Source organism: Malus domestica, chromosome 13 (genome assembly GCF_042453785.1).
Source record: "Malus domestica chromosome 13, GDT2T_hap1".
NCBI classification, from domain to species: Eukaryota; Viridiplantae; Streptophyta; class Magnoliopsida; order Rosales; family Rosaceae; genus Malus; species Malus domestica.
Genome location: NC_091673.1, coordinates 41,487,407 through 41,505,393, shown reverse-complemented (window position 1 = coordinate 41,505,393; position 17,987 = coordinate 41,487,407). Strand labels below are relative to the sequence as shown.

Genomic DNA, 17,987 nt, shown 5'->3' with positions numbered 1-17,987 from the left:
CCATTACATCCACTCATTACCAAACATCCACCCACTACACCCATTACATCCACTCATTACAACTCCATACACTCATCTCCCTAGCCTATAAATACATCAACCCTTCACCATAATTTGGGGGCCATCATCCAAAGACACTACATTTCACATCTCACAACTTCATTCACAAACACAATTTCCTTGCCGTGACCTCCATCCATTCATCTAGCCATACTACATCTCACCAATCCATTCCATCCATATATCCATACACATCCTAGACACTTGTGCTACAACAAGGTGGTGAAAACAAAGGTCCTTCACATCTCAAGCTTGGAACTTTGGAGCGTTTTAGGTGTACTCCGTTCTTGCTTTCAATGTCTACTTTGTTATTTTCTAATTTTGTTTCAATTATGAGTGGCTAAACCCCTATTTAGTTAGGGGGAAGTTTGAAGCCATGAACATGCTTGAGATTTGAATTGATTTCTTCCAATTGTGATTTGATAAGTTGTGATTGCAATTCAATTATCTATTTTATTCATAACTGATTCTTGTATGTTTATTAAGGATGCATACTTAGTTTTCATGCATGAATTAGATGCTAGAATATAAATGAGTTTCACCTAATCGTTACAAGTTTATAGTCATGAGTAGTGAAGGTTGTCTATCACAATCGCGTTAATTGCATTCTTCGCAATTGTATCATGCATTCATAGTTATAATTGCCTCGTCAACACTTATGATTTTCATTGAACGTAATGATCTCTGATTGTATCTCTATTATGCATTCATATAGGGGACTTTTCGAGAATGATTTGGGTTGTCGCATGTATTCATCCAATTCAATGAGTAAAGGAAAATTTGAGGGTTAATTTGTGCATCACGGTTAATCTGGGGTGTTGAGTATCATAGTTTATTGAAAAGTAGTTGGAAATCTATTCATGTACAAGTGTGTCATGTGTGAAGAATGGACCTCTAACTAATCCATCCATCATTTTATTTCTCAAATTCATTTTATAATCTGCCTAGTTTTATAACTTGCTTGTTTATTTCAAATTCATCCAAATCAAAACCCCCATTTTACTTTCTTGTTCCAAAGTGTTTAAAATCTGTTTTGTTTGTGTTTTAGAGTGTTTTGATTTAAGTAAAAACACTAAATTCGTCCAAAGTTGTGTTAGAGTCAAATCTGCCCAGTTTGTGTTTTTAGGCAGTTTTGAGTGTTTTTAAGTTGTTTTGAGTCTTTAGAATCTGTTTTGAGTCCCTTGAGTCTATTCAAACATTTTTAACTTTGTTTTTATGTTTTTGAGTAAGTTTAGAGGTTTTAGTAAGCCCTCATAATCCCCGGTTTAGAGGTTTTAGCAAGCCCTCCTAATCCCCGGTTTAGAATGATTCCTACTTGCATTTATACTACAATTTGACAACAAGAGGGTTTAATTTGAGTGCTTAACTTTCATCGCATCAAAATTTGGCGCCGTTGCCGGGGATTAGCAATTTTGCTAATCCCTTGTTATTTCTTTTTGTTTATTTTCATGTGTTTTTGTTCCTAGTTGATGACTTTACTTGTTTTCTTATTTTAGGTGGTTTATGACTCGAAGTTCTCAACCTATTCATAAGCACATCTGTGACTTTGACGATGATTTTGAACGAACTTTGAGACGAGCAAGGAATCAACAAGAACCCCAACCATCTCAACCTGCACCGGATCTTGGAGAAGACAAAGTAGAAGAACAAGAGGAGCCCACGACATAGGTTGTAAAGGAAAATCCCAACATGGCAGCGGACAATCGAACAATCAAGGAGCTTTCCGCTTCAGGATTGGACAATGTCGCTCCCCTATGCATCCAATACCCCATGGCTGCCCTAGGGAAGACGGACGAGTTCGAATTGAAATCAAGTTTGTTGCATCACATTCCTAAGTTCCACGGGATGTCCATGGAAGATCCTAATAAACACTTGAAGGAGTTTGAGGTTGTTTGCTCGAGCATGACCCCTGTGAACGTTGATGGAAGCATTCTGAAAATGAAGGCTTTTCCCTTTTCTCTCTTAGAAAAGGCTAAAGATTGGTTGTATAAGCTAGCCCTCGGAACTGTCACATCATGGGAGAGTATGAAACGAGCATTTTTGGAAAAGTTTTTCCCAACCTCTCGAGTCATTCTACTACGCAAAAGCATTAGTGGCATTCAGCAAAACCAAGGTGAATCCTTTCCCACTTACTATGAGCGTTTTAAAACCCTTGTTGCTTCATGTCCACAGCACCAGATGAAGGAGGAGCTTTTTCTTCAATATTTCTACGAAGGGCTTCTACCAATTGAACGCAAAATGCTAGACGCCTCAACGGGAGAAGCTTTGGTGGACAAAACACCCATGGCTGCTAAGACCTTAATTGCTAACCGAGCATTGAATGCTCAACAATATGAAGGCGTTGGTCAAAGGGACACCCCACGGTAGCAAGTGAATAAGGTAAGTTCCACATCCGACATTCAATCGCAATTAGCTAATCTTACTTCCATTGTGTCTCAGATGGCTTAAGGAATAAGGATGAAAGAACCAAGTGTATGTGGTGTGTGTTCTATCCAAGGACATGCCTCTGAAAAGTGCCCGCAATTGATTGAAAATGGTGGATGGAAAAGTGCCAATGCAATTGGATTTCAAGGTCAAAACCAGCCAAGGAACGATCCATATTCTAATACGTACAATCCAGGTTGGAGAGACCATCCAAATTTCAGGTGGAGGGAGCCCCAACAACAAGGAGGCTTTAGGCAGCAACCTTCGGGCTTCTATACCAAGCAATACGCACCAACATAAGCCCCACAACAACCTGCCCAAAATACCTCAGGTACATCTTTAGATAATGAGACACTTCTTAAGTTACTCACCAATTTGTCTTAGGGGCAAGAAAATCAAGTCAAAGCAATGCAAAACCAAGACAAAATGGTGGACCAAATGGAGAAGCAAATTGGGCAGATTGCAGAGTTTGTAGGACAATTCAGAGAGCAAGGTAAGTTGCCTAGTTCAACCGTTATGAATCCGAAGAGCGCATTCGAATCTGCCAAAGCCATCATGTTGCGTAGTGGAAAAGAAGTTGGAAGTGAGTCCGACACTCCCAAATCTGCCCAAAAAGAGGATGAAAAGCTGCAAAACGAGGAGGGGAGCACTAGCACACCAATGGAAAGGGTGAATCAACCATTGCCCCAGGCCCCTATCATTCCTAAATTGGCCAAACAAGGTAAGTTGAGTTCAAATTCACTTAATACTAATTTGATCCATGTTCCTTTTCCTCGTAGGTTCATGCAATCGAACAAGGACGAGAGTGAGAAGGACATTCTTGAAACATTCCGGAAAGTGCAAGTAAACATTCCACTCCTTCAGGCAATTAAACAAGTCCCGAAATATGCCAAATTTCTCAAAGAGTTGTGCACAACCAAGAGAAGAATGTCAAACAAAGAGGTAGTTAAGGTAAGTGAAAATGTTTCAGCCGTATTGCAACGTAAACTGCCACTAAATGCAAAGACCCAGGAAGTTTTACGATTCCCTGTGTGATTGGCAATACTCGATTTGAAAATGCAATGCTAGATTTAGGTGCATCTATAAATGTCATGCCTTACTCTATTTATGCATCTATGAACTTGGGTGAATTGAAAAAGGATGGTGTGATTATACAATTGGCTGATCGTTCTAATGCATACCCAAAAGGTGTTTTGGAGGATGTTTTAGTGCAGGTGAACCATTTGATCTTTCCGGCAGATTTTTACGTTTTAGACATGGAAGATTCAATCCATTCCACCTCTTTGCCGATTCTCCTTGGTAGGCCATTATTGAAGACAGCCCGTACAAAGATTGATGTATTCAAAGGAACTTTGACGATGGAATTCGATGGGGAAGTTATCGATTTTAATATTTCTGAAACTATGAGATATCCCGTTGATGATCACTCTTGCTTTTCTATTGATGTTATTGATTCTTTGGCGTAGGAGTATCTGGAAGAATTGAATGAGGATGCCCTTGAAATAGCCATTACGAAGGGCATAAAACTCAAAAATCAAGAACTTGGGGCAATGCAAACCCACGGCCAGATTTGGGATCCCAATGACTTGCCATTTAATGAGGAAGTTGTGGAGGTTGTGGCTGCCCTTGAGTCACTTCCATGACAATATGGTAAGGTTCCGCTCTCAATTTCAAGTTCAGTTTCTACTAAGATGTTACCTTCTATTGTTCAGGCACCTACTCTTGAACTTAAGCCGTTGCCGGACCATTTGAAGTTTGTGTTTTTAGGAGATGACGAGACATTGCCCGTCATTGTTTCTTCAAGTCTCACGGAACATGAGGAAGAAAAGCTTATAAGGGTGCTACGAGAGCACAAAACAGCCATAGGGTGGACCTTGGCCGACATTAGGGGAACTAGCCCCACCACTTGCATGCACCGTATACTACTTGAAGATGGGACTAAACCATCCCAAGAGGCTCACCGCCATCTCAACCCTCCTATGATGGAAGTTGTGAAGAAGAAAATAATCGAGCTCTTAGATTGTGGCATGATCTATCCTATCTCCGATAGCCATTGGGTTTCACCAGTTCAAGTCGTTCCCAAGAAGTCTGGAGTTACCGTTGTCAGGAATGATGAGAACGAGTTGGTACCTACACGAATTCAAAACGGATGACGTGTTTGTATTGACTATAGGAAGCTAAACGCTACAACAAGGAAAGATCACTTTCCGTTGCCATTCATCGACCAAATGCTTGAAAGGTTAGCCAGTCGTGCGTTTTATTGTTTTCTTGATGGATATTCTGGATATAACCAAATTATGATAGCACTGGATGACCAAGAGAATACCACATTCACATGTCCCTTTGGAACTTTTGCCTATCGTCGCATGCCATTCGGCCTATGCAACGCACCTGCCACTTTCCAAAGGTGTATGGTAAGTATATTCTCCGATTATGTTGAGAAGATAATTGAGGTATTTATGGATGATTTCAGTGTATTTGGGGAGTCTTTTGATAATTGTTTGGATAATCTGACCTTGATCTTGAAACGATGTGTTAAAACTAACCTTGTGTTGAATTGGGAAAACTGCCACTTTATGGTTAAACAAGGTATAGTTTTAGGCCATATCGTTTCAAAAAAAGGAATTGAAGTAGATAAATCAAAAATAGATCTTGTACGTCACTTACCCTCTCATACTTCGGTTAGAGAGGTTCGTTCATTTCTTGGCCATGCAGGGTTCTATAGGCGTTTCATCAAGGATTTTTCCAAGATGTCCAACCCCCTTTGCCGATTGCTTCAAAAAGATGTGCCCTTCCAGTTTGATGAGGAGTGTGAATTAGCATTCAAGCAGCTCAAGGAGAAGCTCACTTCGACCCCTATCATTGCTCCTCCCGATTGGAGCCTTCCTTTCGAGCTTATGTGCGATGCATCCGACTATTCATTAGGCGCTATTTTGGGGCAAAGAAAAGACAAGCAGCCGCATGTTATATATTATGCCTCTCGGACTCTCAATGATGCCCAATTGAACAACTCCACAACGGAAAAAGAACTTCTAGCTGTTGTCTTTGCTTTAGATAAATTTTGATCTTACTTAATTGGAACTAAAGTGATTGTTTATACTGATCATGCAGCTTTAAAGTACTTACTAACGAAGAAGGAAGCAAAATCGAGGCTCATTCGTTGGATGCTTCTTCTTCAAGAGTTTGACATTGAAATCCGAGACAAGAAAGGAAGCAAGAATGTGGTGGCTGACCACTTAAGCCGAATGGTCCATGAGGAGCATGATCATGACGTGCCTATCCCTGAAACTTTCCCCGATGAGCAGCTACTGTCCATTGAGGTGAGTGAACCATGGTATGCCGATCTAGTGAATACCAAGCACCAATGTGATAAACTTCGAAAAGATGCACGCTACAACAAGGAAATATCACTTTCCGTTGCCATTCATCGACCAAATGCTTGAAAGGTTAGCCAGTCGTGCGTTTTATTGTTTTCTTGATGGATATTCTGGATATAACCAAATTGTGATAGCACCAGATGACCAAGAGAATACCACATTCACATGTCCCTTTGGAACTTTTGCCTATCGTTGCATGCCATTCGGCCTATGCAACGCACCTGCCACTTTCCAAAGGTGTATGGTAAGTATATTCTCCGATTATGTTGAGAAGATAATTGAGGTATTTATGGATGATTTCAGTGTATTTGGGGAGTCTTTTGATAATTGTTTGGATAATCTGACCTTGATCTTGAAACGATGTGTTCAAACTAACCTTGTGTTGAATTGGGAAAAATGCCACTTTATGGTTAAACAAGGTATAGTTTTAGGCCATATTGTTTCAAAAAAAGGAATTGAAGTAGATAAATAAAAAATAGACCTTGTACGACACTTACCCTCTCATACTTCGGTTAGAGAGGTTCGTTCATTTCTTGGCCATGCAGGGTTCTATAGGCGTTTCATCAAGGATTTTTCCAAGTTGTCCAACCCCCTTTGCCGATTGCTTCAAAAAGATGTGCCCTTCCAGTTTGATGAGGAGTGTGAATCAGCATTCAAGCAGCTCAAGGAGAAGCTCACTTCGACCCCTATCATTGCTCCTCCCGATTGGAGCCTTCCTTTCGAGCTTATGTGCGATGCATCCGACTATGCATTAGGCGCTGTTTTGGGGCAAAGAAAAGACAAAAGTTTATGGTTTTGACTCCAAAAGTTTATGGTTTTGTCTCTTTAAATGAGAATTGGATTTTCATTTCATTTAGCTCCATTTAAGTCAATTTTATGGATACAAAAACCAAATGAAAATGTTGCATTCAATTTAATTAGTTAAAGTGTTAATTAATTAAAGGGTGATTATGAACCTAAGCCTACGATAATTGAGCTATGTGAAAGGCCGTTTCAAATTTGTTTAAACCATGGGAATGAGTAGATTAGATTTTGGTTGTAATTTGATTTGATCAAATGTTGTAAAAGAGCATAAATGCGTAACTAAAATCAATCACCATCCCTAGACCGAGATTCAACACTAGGCTCGAGTTGAATCTAAACAAAGGTTCATAGTCATCCTAAGGCCCTAAGGCAACTATATAGTCCATCAAATGAATGCAAAGTTTATATTAGTAGTATCATATACTCTTGCTTTAAAAACCGTTTTATAAGCATAGTGGGAGTATTATATACAACTAAATTCAATCAAATGGACCAATAGTTGTAATAGGACCAAAATTGTTTTAATAAAGATTAAAATGAATATTTATATGTAATGAGACCTAAAACCCTCAACCAAACCATTATTAAGTTGATAAGCGAGAGATGCTTTGAACATCTCTTCGTAGGCCTTCCACCATGGTGGGCTTCAATCGTTTGTGACTCATACACCGTATTCGTCCAGTTATGGGGTATGCAAAGTATGTGCTTACATTCAGGAGAAGCCTATAAACATATGATGAAGTGAAGGTAGGCAACGAGTATGGTCAATATGATATTCTTCTGAGGCCATTCTTGAACCCTTACTTGAACTAGCATGGTGGGAATGACTTAACTAAGTGCAATGGTGCCAATATGATATTCTTCTGAGGCATCATTTTCTAGAGGCCAAATTAGATGGGTAATTACAAAAGTTGTAAATGGCTAAAGCGTTATCGTCTCATCATTATTGTTGCTAGCCAATATGATATTCTTCTGAGGTGGGCTTGGTAATGGTGAGTCTCCCATACCCTACTAAGAGTTTCATCCAAAACTCTCGAATTCCAATGAGGGATATGGAATTTACCAAAAATAGTGGGTGGTGCTATTTGATTTAAAGACCCGAATCAAATGGCTTAAAATCAATCAATTTATATTCGTTATGTATTTGTTTACCTATATATTTGCAAACGCTATCCAAAACTTGACAAAGAAAAGCCGAATGCTTTAGTTTCTGGACTTAGTAGTTTTTAGGGTCAACACTTATACTTAAGAATGAACCGGAATGGTAAAAGGAAACCCTTGGTAGTGCATGTGTGACATTTTTACCTACTCAACTAAAAGTAAATAGACAACGGAATTCTAACCTAAAACTTTCATTTTTTTTAGTTGTGCAGCTACCTTTACCGTTTCACCGTCTACTCTCTCTTTTCTGTCAGCTTGACTTCCAGCAAACTTCTGCCTCCAGAATTCTACTTCTTCATCTTTTTGTGTGCAAATGTAACATTTCACTAAATGAGAATCTGCGAATAGGCAGGTGATGCAACAATCATACCATAGAGAATTCAACTTTGAAAATCAAAACCAAATGGTAAGTATTCCTCAAATATTTTTTTTTTCCTCATAACTCCCTTTCCATATACTGTGACATACTGTGGCCAGTTTGCTGATTTTATTTCCTTCATGCAGAAGAATTGGCAATTACAATCATTCCATCACTAATTTCCAATAAGATCAGGTTGTTTCTTCCTCACTCATAACTCATCAGTGTAAATACATATATTGCATCAATAATAACAGGTGTAACAACAATAACAAAGCCTTTTCCCACTAAGTGGGGTCGGCTATAAAAATCCTAGAACGCCATTGTGCTCAGTTCTGTGTCACATCTTCCATTAGATCCAAGTATTCTAAGTCTTTTCTTAGAGTCTCTTCCAAAATCTTCCTAGGTCGTCCTCTAACCCTTCGGCCCTGAACCTCTATCCTATAATTTCATCTTCTAACAGGAGCGTTAGTAAGCCTTTGTTTCACATGTCTAAAGCACCGTGTTGGAAATATGCCCTGAAAGTCAATCTTTGGAAGAAACCTTTCAGGACAAATGAATCGATGTATGGATGACTCTTATACATCAAATGGCAAAGACACGAATTAGGACTATCTCAATAAACGATATATGTCCTAAATAGTGTATCCATGGACAATGGATCGATTGAAGAAGTAATCTAATGATGTTAGACTACAGAGACCTTCTTCACATAACCATTATGTCCAAAAGGTTCCTAGTCATTGGATTGTCGGAGGGAAACTGACAATGCTTAGACCGGTACATACTGTGTCCGCTTCAAATGGAAGGATGGAAAGTCTCATCCCATTCGTGTTGTGACACTAAGACAAGTATGTAGGTGCTCATTAAGAGAATGAGTTCACTGAACACAATCGAACGAGAGTACTTGCATGGAGGTCTACTCACATGTCAAGCAAGTAACTCTAATGGTTGGAATAATGTAAGTAATCCTTTGACCTGAGGCATCATCGTTGTCTTGTGGCTAAGTACTTAATCTTTGATTATGTCAAAGTCACCCCATTCGCGGATGTCCACGGCATAATTGGGGTTAAGCCACTTAGTCATGAAGGCAAGTGAATGCGCAACAAGGAATCTCTAATCCTCGTTTAGAGAGGAAGAATACTCTAAGATATGATTCGGGAATCTTCGGCCGAAGTATCGAGCGTAATAAAGGAAAGCGTTCCTATACGACTCAATAGAATCATATAAGAAGGAATAATCACATTAGGGGTTTGACATAATATATCCATACCCTAGTAATGCGATTGAGAGTATTGTTTTAGAGAAGGATCGAATTACATTGTAATTCCAACTGAATAAGTTCTCCGAACAGTTTCTACATTAGCTTGGGTAGCTATGACATATGGTTAGATGTCACTCATAGCTTGTGAGTTCTTCTAGATGATTAAATGTAGTCATCAAAGAAGAAAGGTGAATTAAAATGAAGTTTTAATTCACTAAGTGATTGAATTAAATATAATCAATTGGATTGATGCCAATAACCTCACTGCCTTGCTAATTAGAACCTAAAATGATTGTACACCGATACGCTCTTGTAATGAGTAATTACTGGATGAAGGAAATAATTAATTGGATTAATTAAGTGTTGTGATTAATTTAGAAAGTCTAAAGAAATCATAAAAGCGATAAAAGATTGTTTTGGGCTTAAAGAAACGTTCGGGTTTAATTGGGCCCATTGGGCCTAAACCCATTGGGCTTTTATTCAAGCATAGGATGACTTGAAATAATAAAAGCCCAAAGCCCAAACCAAACACTAAAGGGCCGGCCCTTGCAAGTGGAAAGGGAGAGATATTTAGTCAAGTTGTTGACTAGGTTTCTTTTTGTCTATATAAGGAACTTTATAGCACAAAGTTCATTAGGGTTTTTGTGTGTGTTTAAAACAACAAAGAGGCAAAAGAAATATCTCTCTAAAACACTACAAAGGCCGGCCACCTTGGGGGTGTTTTTACTAACACATTTTTCACCCTTTTGGTTATGCCTCCATCCATCGCACTACACTAGTGGGTGTAGATCTTTAGAGGTTTTCTACTTTGGAAACTTGGAGAGAACCTAGGAGCACTCTTACTAACAAAGTGGAGAAGGCAAGGAGGGAGGCTAGGCTCAAGGACTTCAAGGAGCAAAGGGCTTGGAGGTGATCCATCCTTGGTCTAAAATCAAGATCAAGAGGTATATATCTATTCCTTGACTTTGTTCTTAAGTTAAATGTTTTAGATGCATTATATATAAACCTATGAACCTTGAATGGGATTTGCATGACTATAGCTTTGATATTATTTGATAAATTGCTTCCGCTGCTCATGTATATAAATTTTGAATTGTATATGCATGCTAGTCATTAAGAAATCCCATGTGTTAATCTCATATTTCTCCCTTCACACCGTAACCAATTCTCTCATCTTTCATTCAATTTCGGCTACTCCTACTTTACCTCGGATATTGATAGGAGCATATTTATGCAACTTAGTTAGATTGTTTCTTGGCATTTATGTTGTTAGTTCATAGTTATTTTAGTATTTTAAGATATTTTCGTGTATTTGTAGGTCCAAAGGGTTAATGTGGCAAAGAAGTGCATTTTGGAGCATTTTGGAGCATTTTTGGGCATGGAATGGGTGGCATATTCTTGGAGCAAAAGGAATGGACGAAATTTGAAGTTTGTGCATCATCCTCTCCCTATAAATAACCATTTTAGCACACTCATTTCACCCAACACATTCACTACACCCATTACATCCACTCATTACCAAACATCTACCCACTACACCCATTACATCCACTCATTACCACAACCCACTACACCCATTACATCCACTAATTACCACACATCCACCCAATACACCCATTACATCCACTCATTACCAAACATCCACCCACTACACCCATTACATCCACTCATTACCAAACACTACTCATTACCAAACATTCATCCACTACACCCATTTCATCCACTCATTACCAAACATCCACCCACTACACCCATTACATCCACTCATTACAACTCCATACACTCATCTCCCTAGCCTATAAATACATCAACCCTTCACCATAATTTGGGGGCCATCATCCAAAGACACTACATTTCACATCTCACAACTTCATTCACAAACACAATATCCTTGTTGTGACCTCCATCCATTCATCTAGCCATACTACATCTCACCAATCCATTCCATCCATATATCCATACACATCCTAGACACTTGTGCTACAACAAGGTGGTGAAAACAAAGGTCCTTCACATCTCAAGCTTGGAACTTTGGAGCGTTTTAGGTGTACTCCGTTCTTGCTTTCAATGTCTACTTTGTTATTTTCTAATTTTGTTGCAATTATGAGTGGCTAAACCCCTATTTAGTTAGGGGGAAGTTTGAAGCCATGAACATGCTTGAGATTTGAATTGATTTCTTCCAATTGTGATTTGATAAGTTGTGATTGCAATTCAATTATCTATTTTATTCATAACTGATTCTTGTATGTTTATTAAGGATGCATACTTAGTTTTCATGCATGAATTAGATGCTAGAATATAAATGGGTTTCACCTAATCGTTACAAGTTTATATTCATAAGTAGTGAAGGTTGTCTATCACAATCGCGTTAATTGCATTCTTGGCAATTGTATCATGCATTCATAGTTATAATTGCCTCGTCAACACTTATGATTTTCATTGAACGTAATGATCTCTGATTGTATCTCTATTATGCATTCATATAGGGGACTTTTAGAGAATGATTTGGGTTGTCGCATGTATTCATCCAATTCAATGAGTAAAGGAAAATCTGAGGGTTAATTTGTGCATCACGGTTAATCTGGGGTGTTGAGTATCATAGTTTATTGAAAAGTAGTTGGAAATCGATTCATGTACAAGTGTGTCATGTGTGAAGAATGGACCTCTAACTAATCCATCCATCATTTTATTTCTCAAATTCATTTTATAATCTGCCTAGTTTTATAACTTGCTTGTTTATTTCAAATTCATCCAAATCAAAACCCCCATTTTACTTTCTTGTTCCAAAGTGTTTAAAATCTGTTTTGTTTGTGTTTTAGAGTGTTTTGATTTAAGTAAAAACACTAAATTCGTCCAAAGTTGTGTTAGAGTCAAATCTGCCCAGTTTGTGTTTTTAGGCAGTTTTGAGTGTTTTTAAGTTGTTTTGAGTCTTTAGAATCTGTTTTGAGTCCCTTGAGTCTATTCAAACAATTTTAACTTTGTTTTTATGTTTTTGAGTAAGTTTAGAGGTTTTAGCAAGCCCTCATAATCCCCGGTTTAGAGGTTTTAGCAAGCCCTCCTAATCCCCGGTTTAGAATGATTCCTACTTGCATTTATACTACAATTTGACAACAAGAGGGTTTAATTTGAGTGCTTAACTTTCATCGCATCAAAATTTGGCACCGTTGCCGGGGATTAGCAATTTTGCTAATCCCTTGTTATTTCTTTTTGTTTATTTTCATGTGTTTTTGTTCCTAGTTGATGACTTTACTTGTTTTCTTATTTTAGGTGGTTTATGACTCGAAGTTCTCAACCTATTCATAAGCACATCCGTGACTTTGACGACGATTTTGAAACAACTTTGAGACGAGCAAGGAATCAACAAGAACCCCAACCATCTCAACCTGCACCAGATCTTGGAGAAGACAAAGTAGAAGAGCAAGAGGAGCCCATGGCACATGTTGTAAAGGAAAATCCCAACATGGCAACGAACAATCAAACAATCAAGGAGCTTCCTGCTTCAGGATTGGACAATGCCGCTCCCCTATGCATCCAATACCCCATGGCTGCCCTAGGGAAGACGGACGAGTTCGAATTGAAATCAAGTTTGTTGCATCACATTCCTAAGTTCCACGGGATGTCCATGGAAGATCCTAATAAACACTTGAAGGAGTTTGAGGTTGTTTGCTCGAGCATGACCCCTGTGAACGTTGATGGAAGCATTCTGAAAATGAAGGCTTTTCCCTTTTCTCTCTTAGAAAAGGCTAAAGATTGGTTGTATGAGCTAGCCCTCGGAACTGTCACATCATGGGAGAGTATGAAACGGGCATTTTTGGAAAAGTTTTTCCCAACCTCTCGAGTCATTCTACTACGCAAAAGCATTAGTGGCATTCAGCAAAACCAAGGTGAATCCTTTCCCACTTATTATGAGCGTTTTAAAACCCTTGTTGCTTCATGTCCACATCACCAGATGAAGGAGGAGCTTTTTCTTCAATATTTCTACGAAGGGCTTCTACCAATTGAACGCCAAATGCTAGACGCCTCAGCGGGAGAAGCTTTGGTGGACAAAACACCCATGGCTGCTAAGACCTTAATTGCTAACCGAGCATTGAATGCTCAACAATATGAAGGCGTTGGTCAAAGGGACAGGGCCGACCGTGGCAAACGACTGGCCGAGGAACCAGAGGCAACAGCGGAAACGCCCATTCATCCTCAAGACCAGGACCTCAACATTCGTCCGCAGGAAACTACTTCGGCCTTCGTAAGTGCCTTCTATCGCCTTTCCTTGATTATTTTCCTGCCATAAAATTCTAAACCAGAAAAATACTGTCAGGTGCCTGCGTATTCTTTTCATCGAAACTTCTATGCGCCGAAGGGTGTTATCTATATTTCATGGCCGCCTCAGTGGCCATCGAACGTAGATAACCTCCATCGGCCGCGTGAACTGAGAAGCAATCTAAGACACTGGGCTCGACCATTGAGTTCTTTAGGTTCGAGCAACGAACCTGAAGACATGGCCGAGGTTTCCTCTCGGCAGGTTAAAAGAAACGAAACCTTCTTGCTATCTTTTTATGATCTCTTCTGAGCTTAACCTGATTTGTGTGTGCAGGCTTCGTGGGAGGTCGAATTCAAAGCTCTTTTGTCCAGCACCACTAGAGGGTCTGGTCCTTCGGCCGCCATAACTGACACTGCTGATTCAACTGCTCTGACTTGGCTGCAAGAGGTATTGTCGCTTTCGGCGTCGCAGGTCCTTGAGCGCAAAGGTCTTGATGTGCTGGGTGCGTGTCTAAATGACCTTGGAGGCAACGGTCAGCTGAGCGGCGAGGCTGTCGTTCGGGCGTCGACCGCCTTGGAGCGGGTTCGAGAAACTTTCAGTATTTTTTAGAGCGCTCAAAGGGCCGAACAAGACCTGCAGGCTGCCATGGCCGTTCAAGATACTCTCCGTCTGAAGATTGACGCCTTAAAGGCAAAAGCAGAAGCCTTGGCCGACCTCGACCGTCAAATGGCTGAATTGGCGAAACGCCGGTTGGCCATTGCTTCCGAGCTTGCCAAGGACTTCGAGTCAGGCGGCAAGGTTTGTTTGACCGAGTATGCGGCGAACACAAAACGGGTCGAGCGGTTGAAGCTGGACAAGAAGAATCGGCAGGCCGAGGTCATCATAGGCGAGGTGCGGTGGTTGGAGCTGAACGCGCTGCTCGGCACTCTTCTACCTTCTTCACCTTAAATGTATTTGAATGTAAACCGATCGACTTACTCATTTTGTACATGCTTATCAATCTAAATGAACTGGTTTTCTATTCCCGCATTTCCCATGTGACCGGATAGTATTTCTTCAAAAACTTCCCATTGATTGGTAATCTGTGAACTACACCGGTCTGGTCTTTAAGATGATACGCCCCTTTTCCGTATATTTTATGCACAACGAACGGCCCTTCCTAATTTGGCGACCATTTGCCGAACCTAGGGTCTTTTAGTCCTACGGGTAACACCGTTTGCCAAACCAATTCACCCTCGCCGAATGTTTTCTGACGCACCTTTTGATTATAGGCTCGCTCGGCAATCCATTTTTGTGCCACCAGTAAGTTATAAGCGTCAAGTCGCGCTTCTTCCAAATCTTCTAATTCCTGTCTCATGGACTGATTATATTCGGCGCTAAACAAACTACTTTGTTCAATTAATCGCAACGAATTTATGCTTAACTCGACTGGTAACATTGCATCGTGTCCGTAGGTTAATGCATACGGGGTTGTCGCAATCGCCGATCGGGGCGATGTTCGATATGCCCATAATGCCTCGTTCAACTTCAAATGCCACATGCCGGGTCTTTCTTTTATTATTTTTTCGAGGATGCCGATCAGCACTTTATTACTTGCCTCGGCCTGCCTATTCGCTTGTGGATAATACGGTGTAGACTGTTCGAGCCGAATTTTTAAATTTGCCGTATACTCTTTAAACCTTTCGGCTGTGAAGATTGTTCCATTGTCAGTTATGATCGTTTCTGGTACACCAAATCTGGTCACAATGTGTTCCTTCACGAAGTCGCAAACTTCTTTAGACGTTAGCTCGGCATATGATTTTGCTTCGACCCACTTAGTAAAGTAATCAGTTGCGACTATTATCCATGCGTGCTTGGCAGCTCCGGAGGATGGCGTGATTTTGCCGATTACGTCCGTGGCCCATCCTTTAAACGGCCATGGTTTAATGACCGAATGCAACGATTCGGCCGGGACCCTTTGTATAGGCCCGTGGATTTGGCACTGTACGCATCCTCGGGCAAACTCGATACAATCCTTTAGTATTCTTGGCCAAAAATAACCGTGTCGTCGAAGTAGCCATCGTATTTTTCGTCCGGATTGATGAGCTCCGCAAACCCCTTCATGGACTTCTGTGATCGCCCGAGCACCCTCTTGGGGGCCGAGGCATAGCAGTAGCAATCCATCCTCCCCTTTTCGGTATAACTCGTTTTGGTACGTGACATAGTTCGTGGCGTGGACTCGTGTCTTGCGACTATGTTTTCCATTGGGATTGTCAAGGTACTGCATAATGGGTTTTCTCCAATCATCTGGTGTTGCCTCGACGGTACAAACCTCTATAGTATCTTGTCGGTCTAGCAACGAAGGTAAAGACATGACTCGGGTGTGTATTACATCGTCGCGCCGGAGGATTTGCTGGTTAACCAAGGCTGGGTATAGTTGTCGTAACACCAGTATTTCTCGGCCTAGCTTGCCCCCCAGGAGTTGTGCACCAGAGGCAATTTGAGCCAACTCGTCCGCGTTGGTATTATGGATCCTGGAAATATGTTCGAACGTAATACCCTCGAAGGACTCGGCCAAATAGCTGGCAACCATGTGGTAGGGTGCCAGGGTACAACTCATGCAGCGGAAAGACCCATTAAGTTGGTTAATCACAAGCTCAGAGTCGCCGAGGACGAGGGAACGGGTGGCCCGCAAGTCATGAAGGAGGCCAAGGCCGATGATAAGGGCTTCATATTCGGCCTGATTATTGGTGCAGTCAAAATCCAACTTAAGCGAAAAATACCAACGATCGTGATTAGGAGATTGAATGACAACCCCAACACCGGCCGAGGATGAAGTACTGGAACCGTCAAAATACATCGTCCAATAGTTGTCGCATGTTTCAACCATGTCGATTTCGACATCGGTGTCCCCAAAACCATAGGGGGAGGGGTGGTGAGCAAGGAAATCGGCCAATGCTTGGCTTTTGACAGCTTTCTGGGGCACGTATTGCAAACTAAACTCGGACAACGCCATCGTCCACTTCCCAATTCTCCCTTTTACGATTGGCCGGGTAAGCATGTACCAGATAACGTCGGTCTGGGCAATGACTTGTGTGACCGACGGAAGCATGTAATGCCGGAGCTTGGAGGCGGCGAAGAACACGGCAAGACAAAGCTTCTCAACGGCGGAATAATTGATCTCCGGTTGATTAAGATTGCGACTTAGGTAAAAAATAGCTTGCTCTCGCCCGGCATCGTTATCTTGTGCAAGGAGGCAGCCGATGGACTCTTCAGCCGCCAAGATATATAGTTTGAGAGGTTTACCGCGCCGAGGTGGAACAAGGACCGGGGGTGTCGTGAGGGAGACTTTGATTTGTGTAAACGCCCCCTGATGCTCGTCCGTCCACGCAAATGTATCCGAGTCCTTAAGTTTCAAAAGCGTGGAGAACGCTTTCATTTTCCCTGCCGAGTTAGCTATAAATCGGCGGAGAAAATTTATCTTGACGAGTAAGGATTGCAGCTGTTTCTTCGTAGTCGGGGGTGGAGCACTGATGATTGCACGTGCTTTATTTTCGTCCACTTCAATCCCACGGTGATGTACCAGGAAACCGAGAAAATTACCGGCCGACACACCGAATGCACATTTGGCAAGATTCATTTTGAGATTGTGTTGGCGTATACGAAGGAAAGCCTGTCGGAGATCATCCACATGAGTCCGCCGTTGTTTGGATTTAATTACAACATCGTCGATATAGACTTCGACGATGGTTCCAATTAAATCATGAAATATGGTGTTCATTGCCCGTTGGTATGTGGCGCCGGCATTTTTGAGGCCGAATGGCATAACAACCCATTCGTAAGTGCCGAGTGCCCCCGGGCAGCGGAAAGCAGTTTTGTGCACATCGGCTTCGGCAATGAAAGTTTGGTTGTACCCGGCATGTCCATCCATAAAGGATAAGATCGCATGATTCGCTGCGGCATCGATTAACAGATATGAAATCGGCATTGTATACTCATCTTTGGGAGTTGCCAGATTCAAATTTCTGAAATCGATGCAGATGCGCAGTGCACCATTCTTCTTTAAGACAGGAACGATATTCGCCAACCATTCCACATATCGAGCTGTCCGAATGAACCTGGCTTTCAAAAGTCGAACCAGTTCGTCTTTGATGCCGAGTTGGCCTTTGGTCGAGAATCGACGAGGTGGCTGCCGGAAAGGTTTACATCCAGGCTTAATACGTAATTCATGCTCGACAAGAGTACGATCTAAGCGGGGCATTTCATGGTAGCTCCAAGCAAAACAATCTTTGAACTCCGTAAGCA

The 17,987-nt window shown here is 41.2% G+C and overlaps 2 protein-coding genes across 2 annotated transcripts; both read left to right on the top strand.

The window, feature by feature from the left end:
* Window positions 1-3,000: 3,000 nt before the first annotated feature.
* Window positions 3,001-6,660, top strand: LOC139190995 (uncharacterized). Its single transcript, XM_070811490.1, has 8 exons — window positions 3,001-3,435; window positions 3,951-4,097; window positions 4,197-4,610; window positions 4,929-5,073; window positions 5,200-5,409; window positions 5,596-5,804; window positions 6,136-6,280; window positions 6,407-6,660. The coding sequence occupies exons 1-8, from the start codon at window positions 3,001-3,003 to the stop codon at window positions 6,658-6,660; spliced, it is 1,959 nt and encodes a 652-aa protein (XP_070667591.1).
* Window positions 6,661-10,795: 4,135 nt separating this feature from the next.
* LOC139190568 (uncharacterized) lies at window positions 10,796-14,668 on the top strand. Its single transcript, XM_070810928.1, has 2 exons — window positions 10,796-13,688; window positions 14,037-14,668. The coding sequence occupies exons 1-2, from the start codon at window positions 12,723-12,725 to the stop codon at window positions 14,310-14,312; spliced, it is 1,242 nt and encodes a 413-aa protein (XP_070667029.1). The 5' UTR covers window positions 10,796-12,722; the 3' UTR covers window positions 14,313-14,668.
* The last annotated feature ends 3,319 nt before the right edge of the window (window positions 14,669-17,987 follow it).

Coding starts and splice junctions, on each gene's coding strand:
- LOC139190995 (XM_070811490.1), top strand. CDS start 3,001: ATGAATCCGAAGAGCGCATTCGAATCTGCCAAAGCCATCATGTTGCGT. Junction 4,098..4,196: donor TTAATGAGGAAGTTGTGGAG/GTTGTGGCTGCC, acceptor TCTATTGTTCAG/GCACCTACTCTTGAACTTAA. Junction 5,410..5,595: donor TGCATCCGACTATTCATTAG/GCGCTATTTTGG, acceptor CTGATCATGCAG/CTTTAAAGTACTTACTAACG.
- LOC139190568 (XM_070810928.1), top strand. CDS start 12,723: ATGACTCGAAGTTCTCAACCTATTCATAAGCACATCCGTGACTTTGAC. Junction 13,689..14,036: donor AGGAAACTACTTCGGCCTTC/GTAAGTGCCTTC, acceptor TTGTGTGTGCAG/GCTTCGTGGGAGGTCGAATT.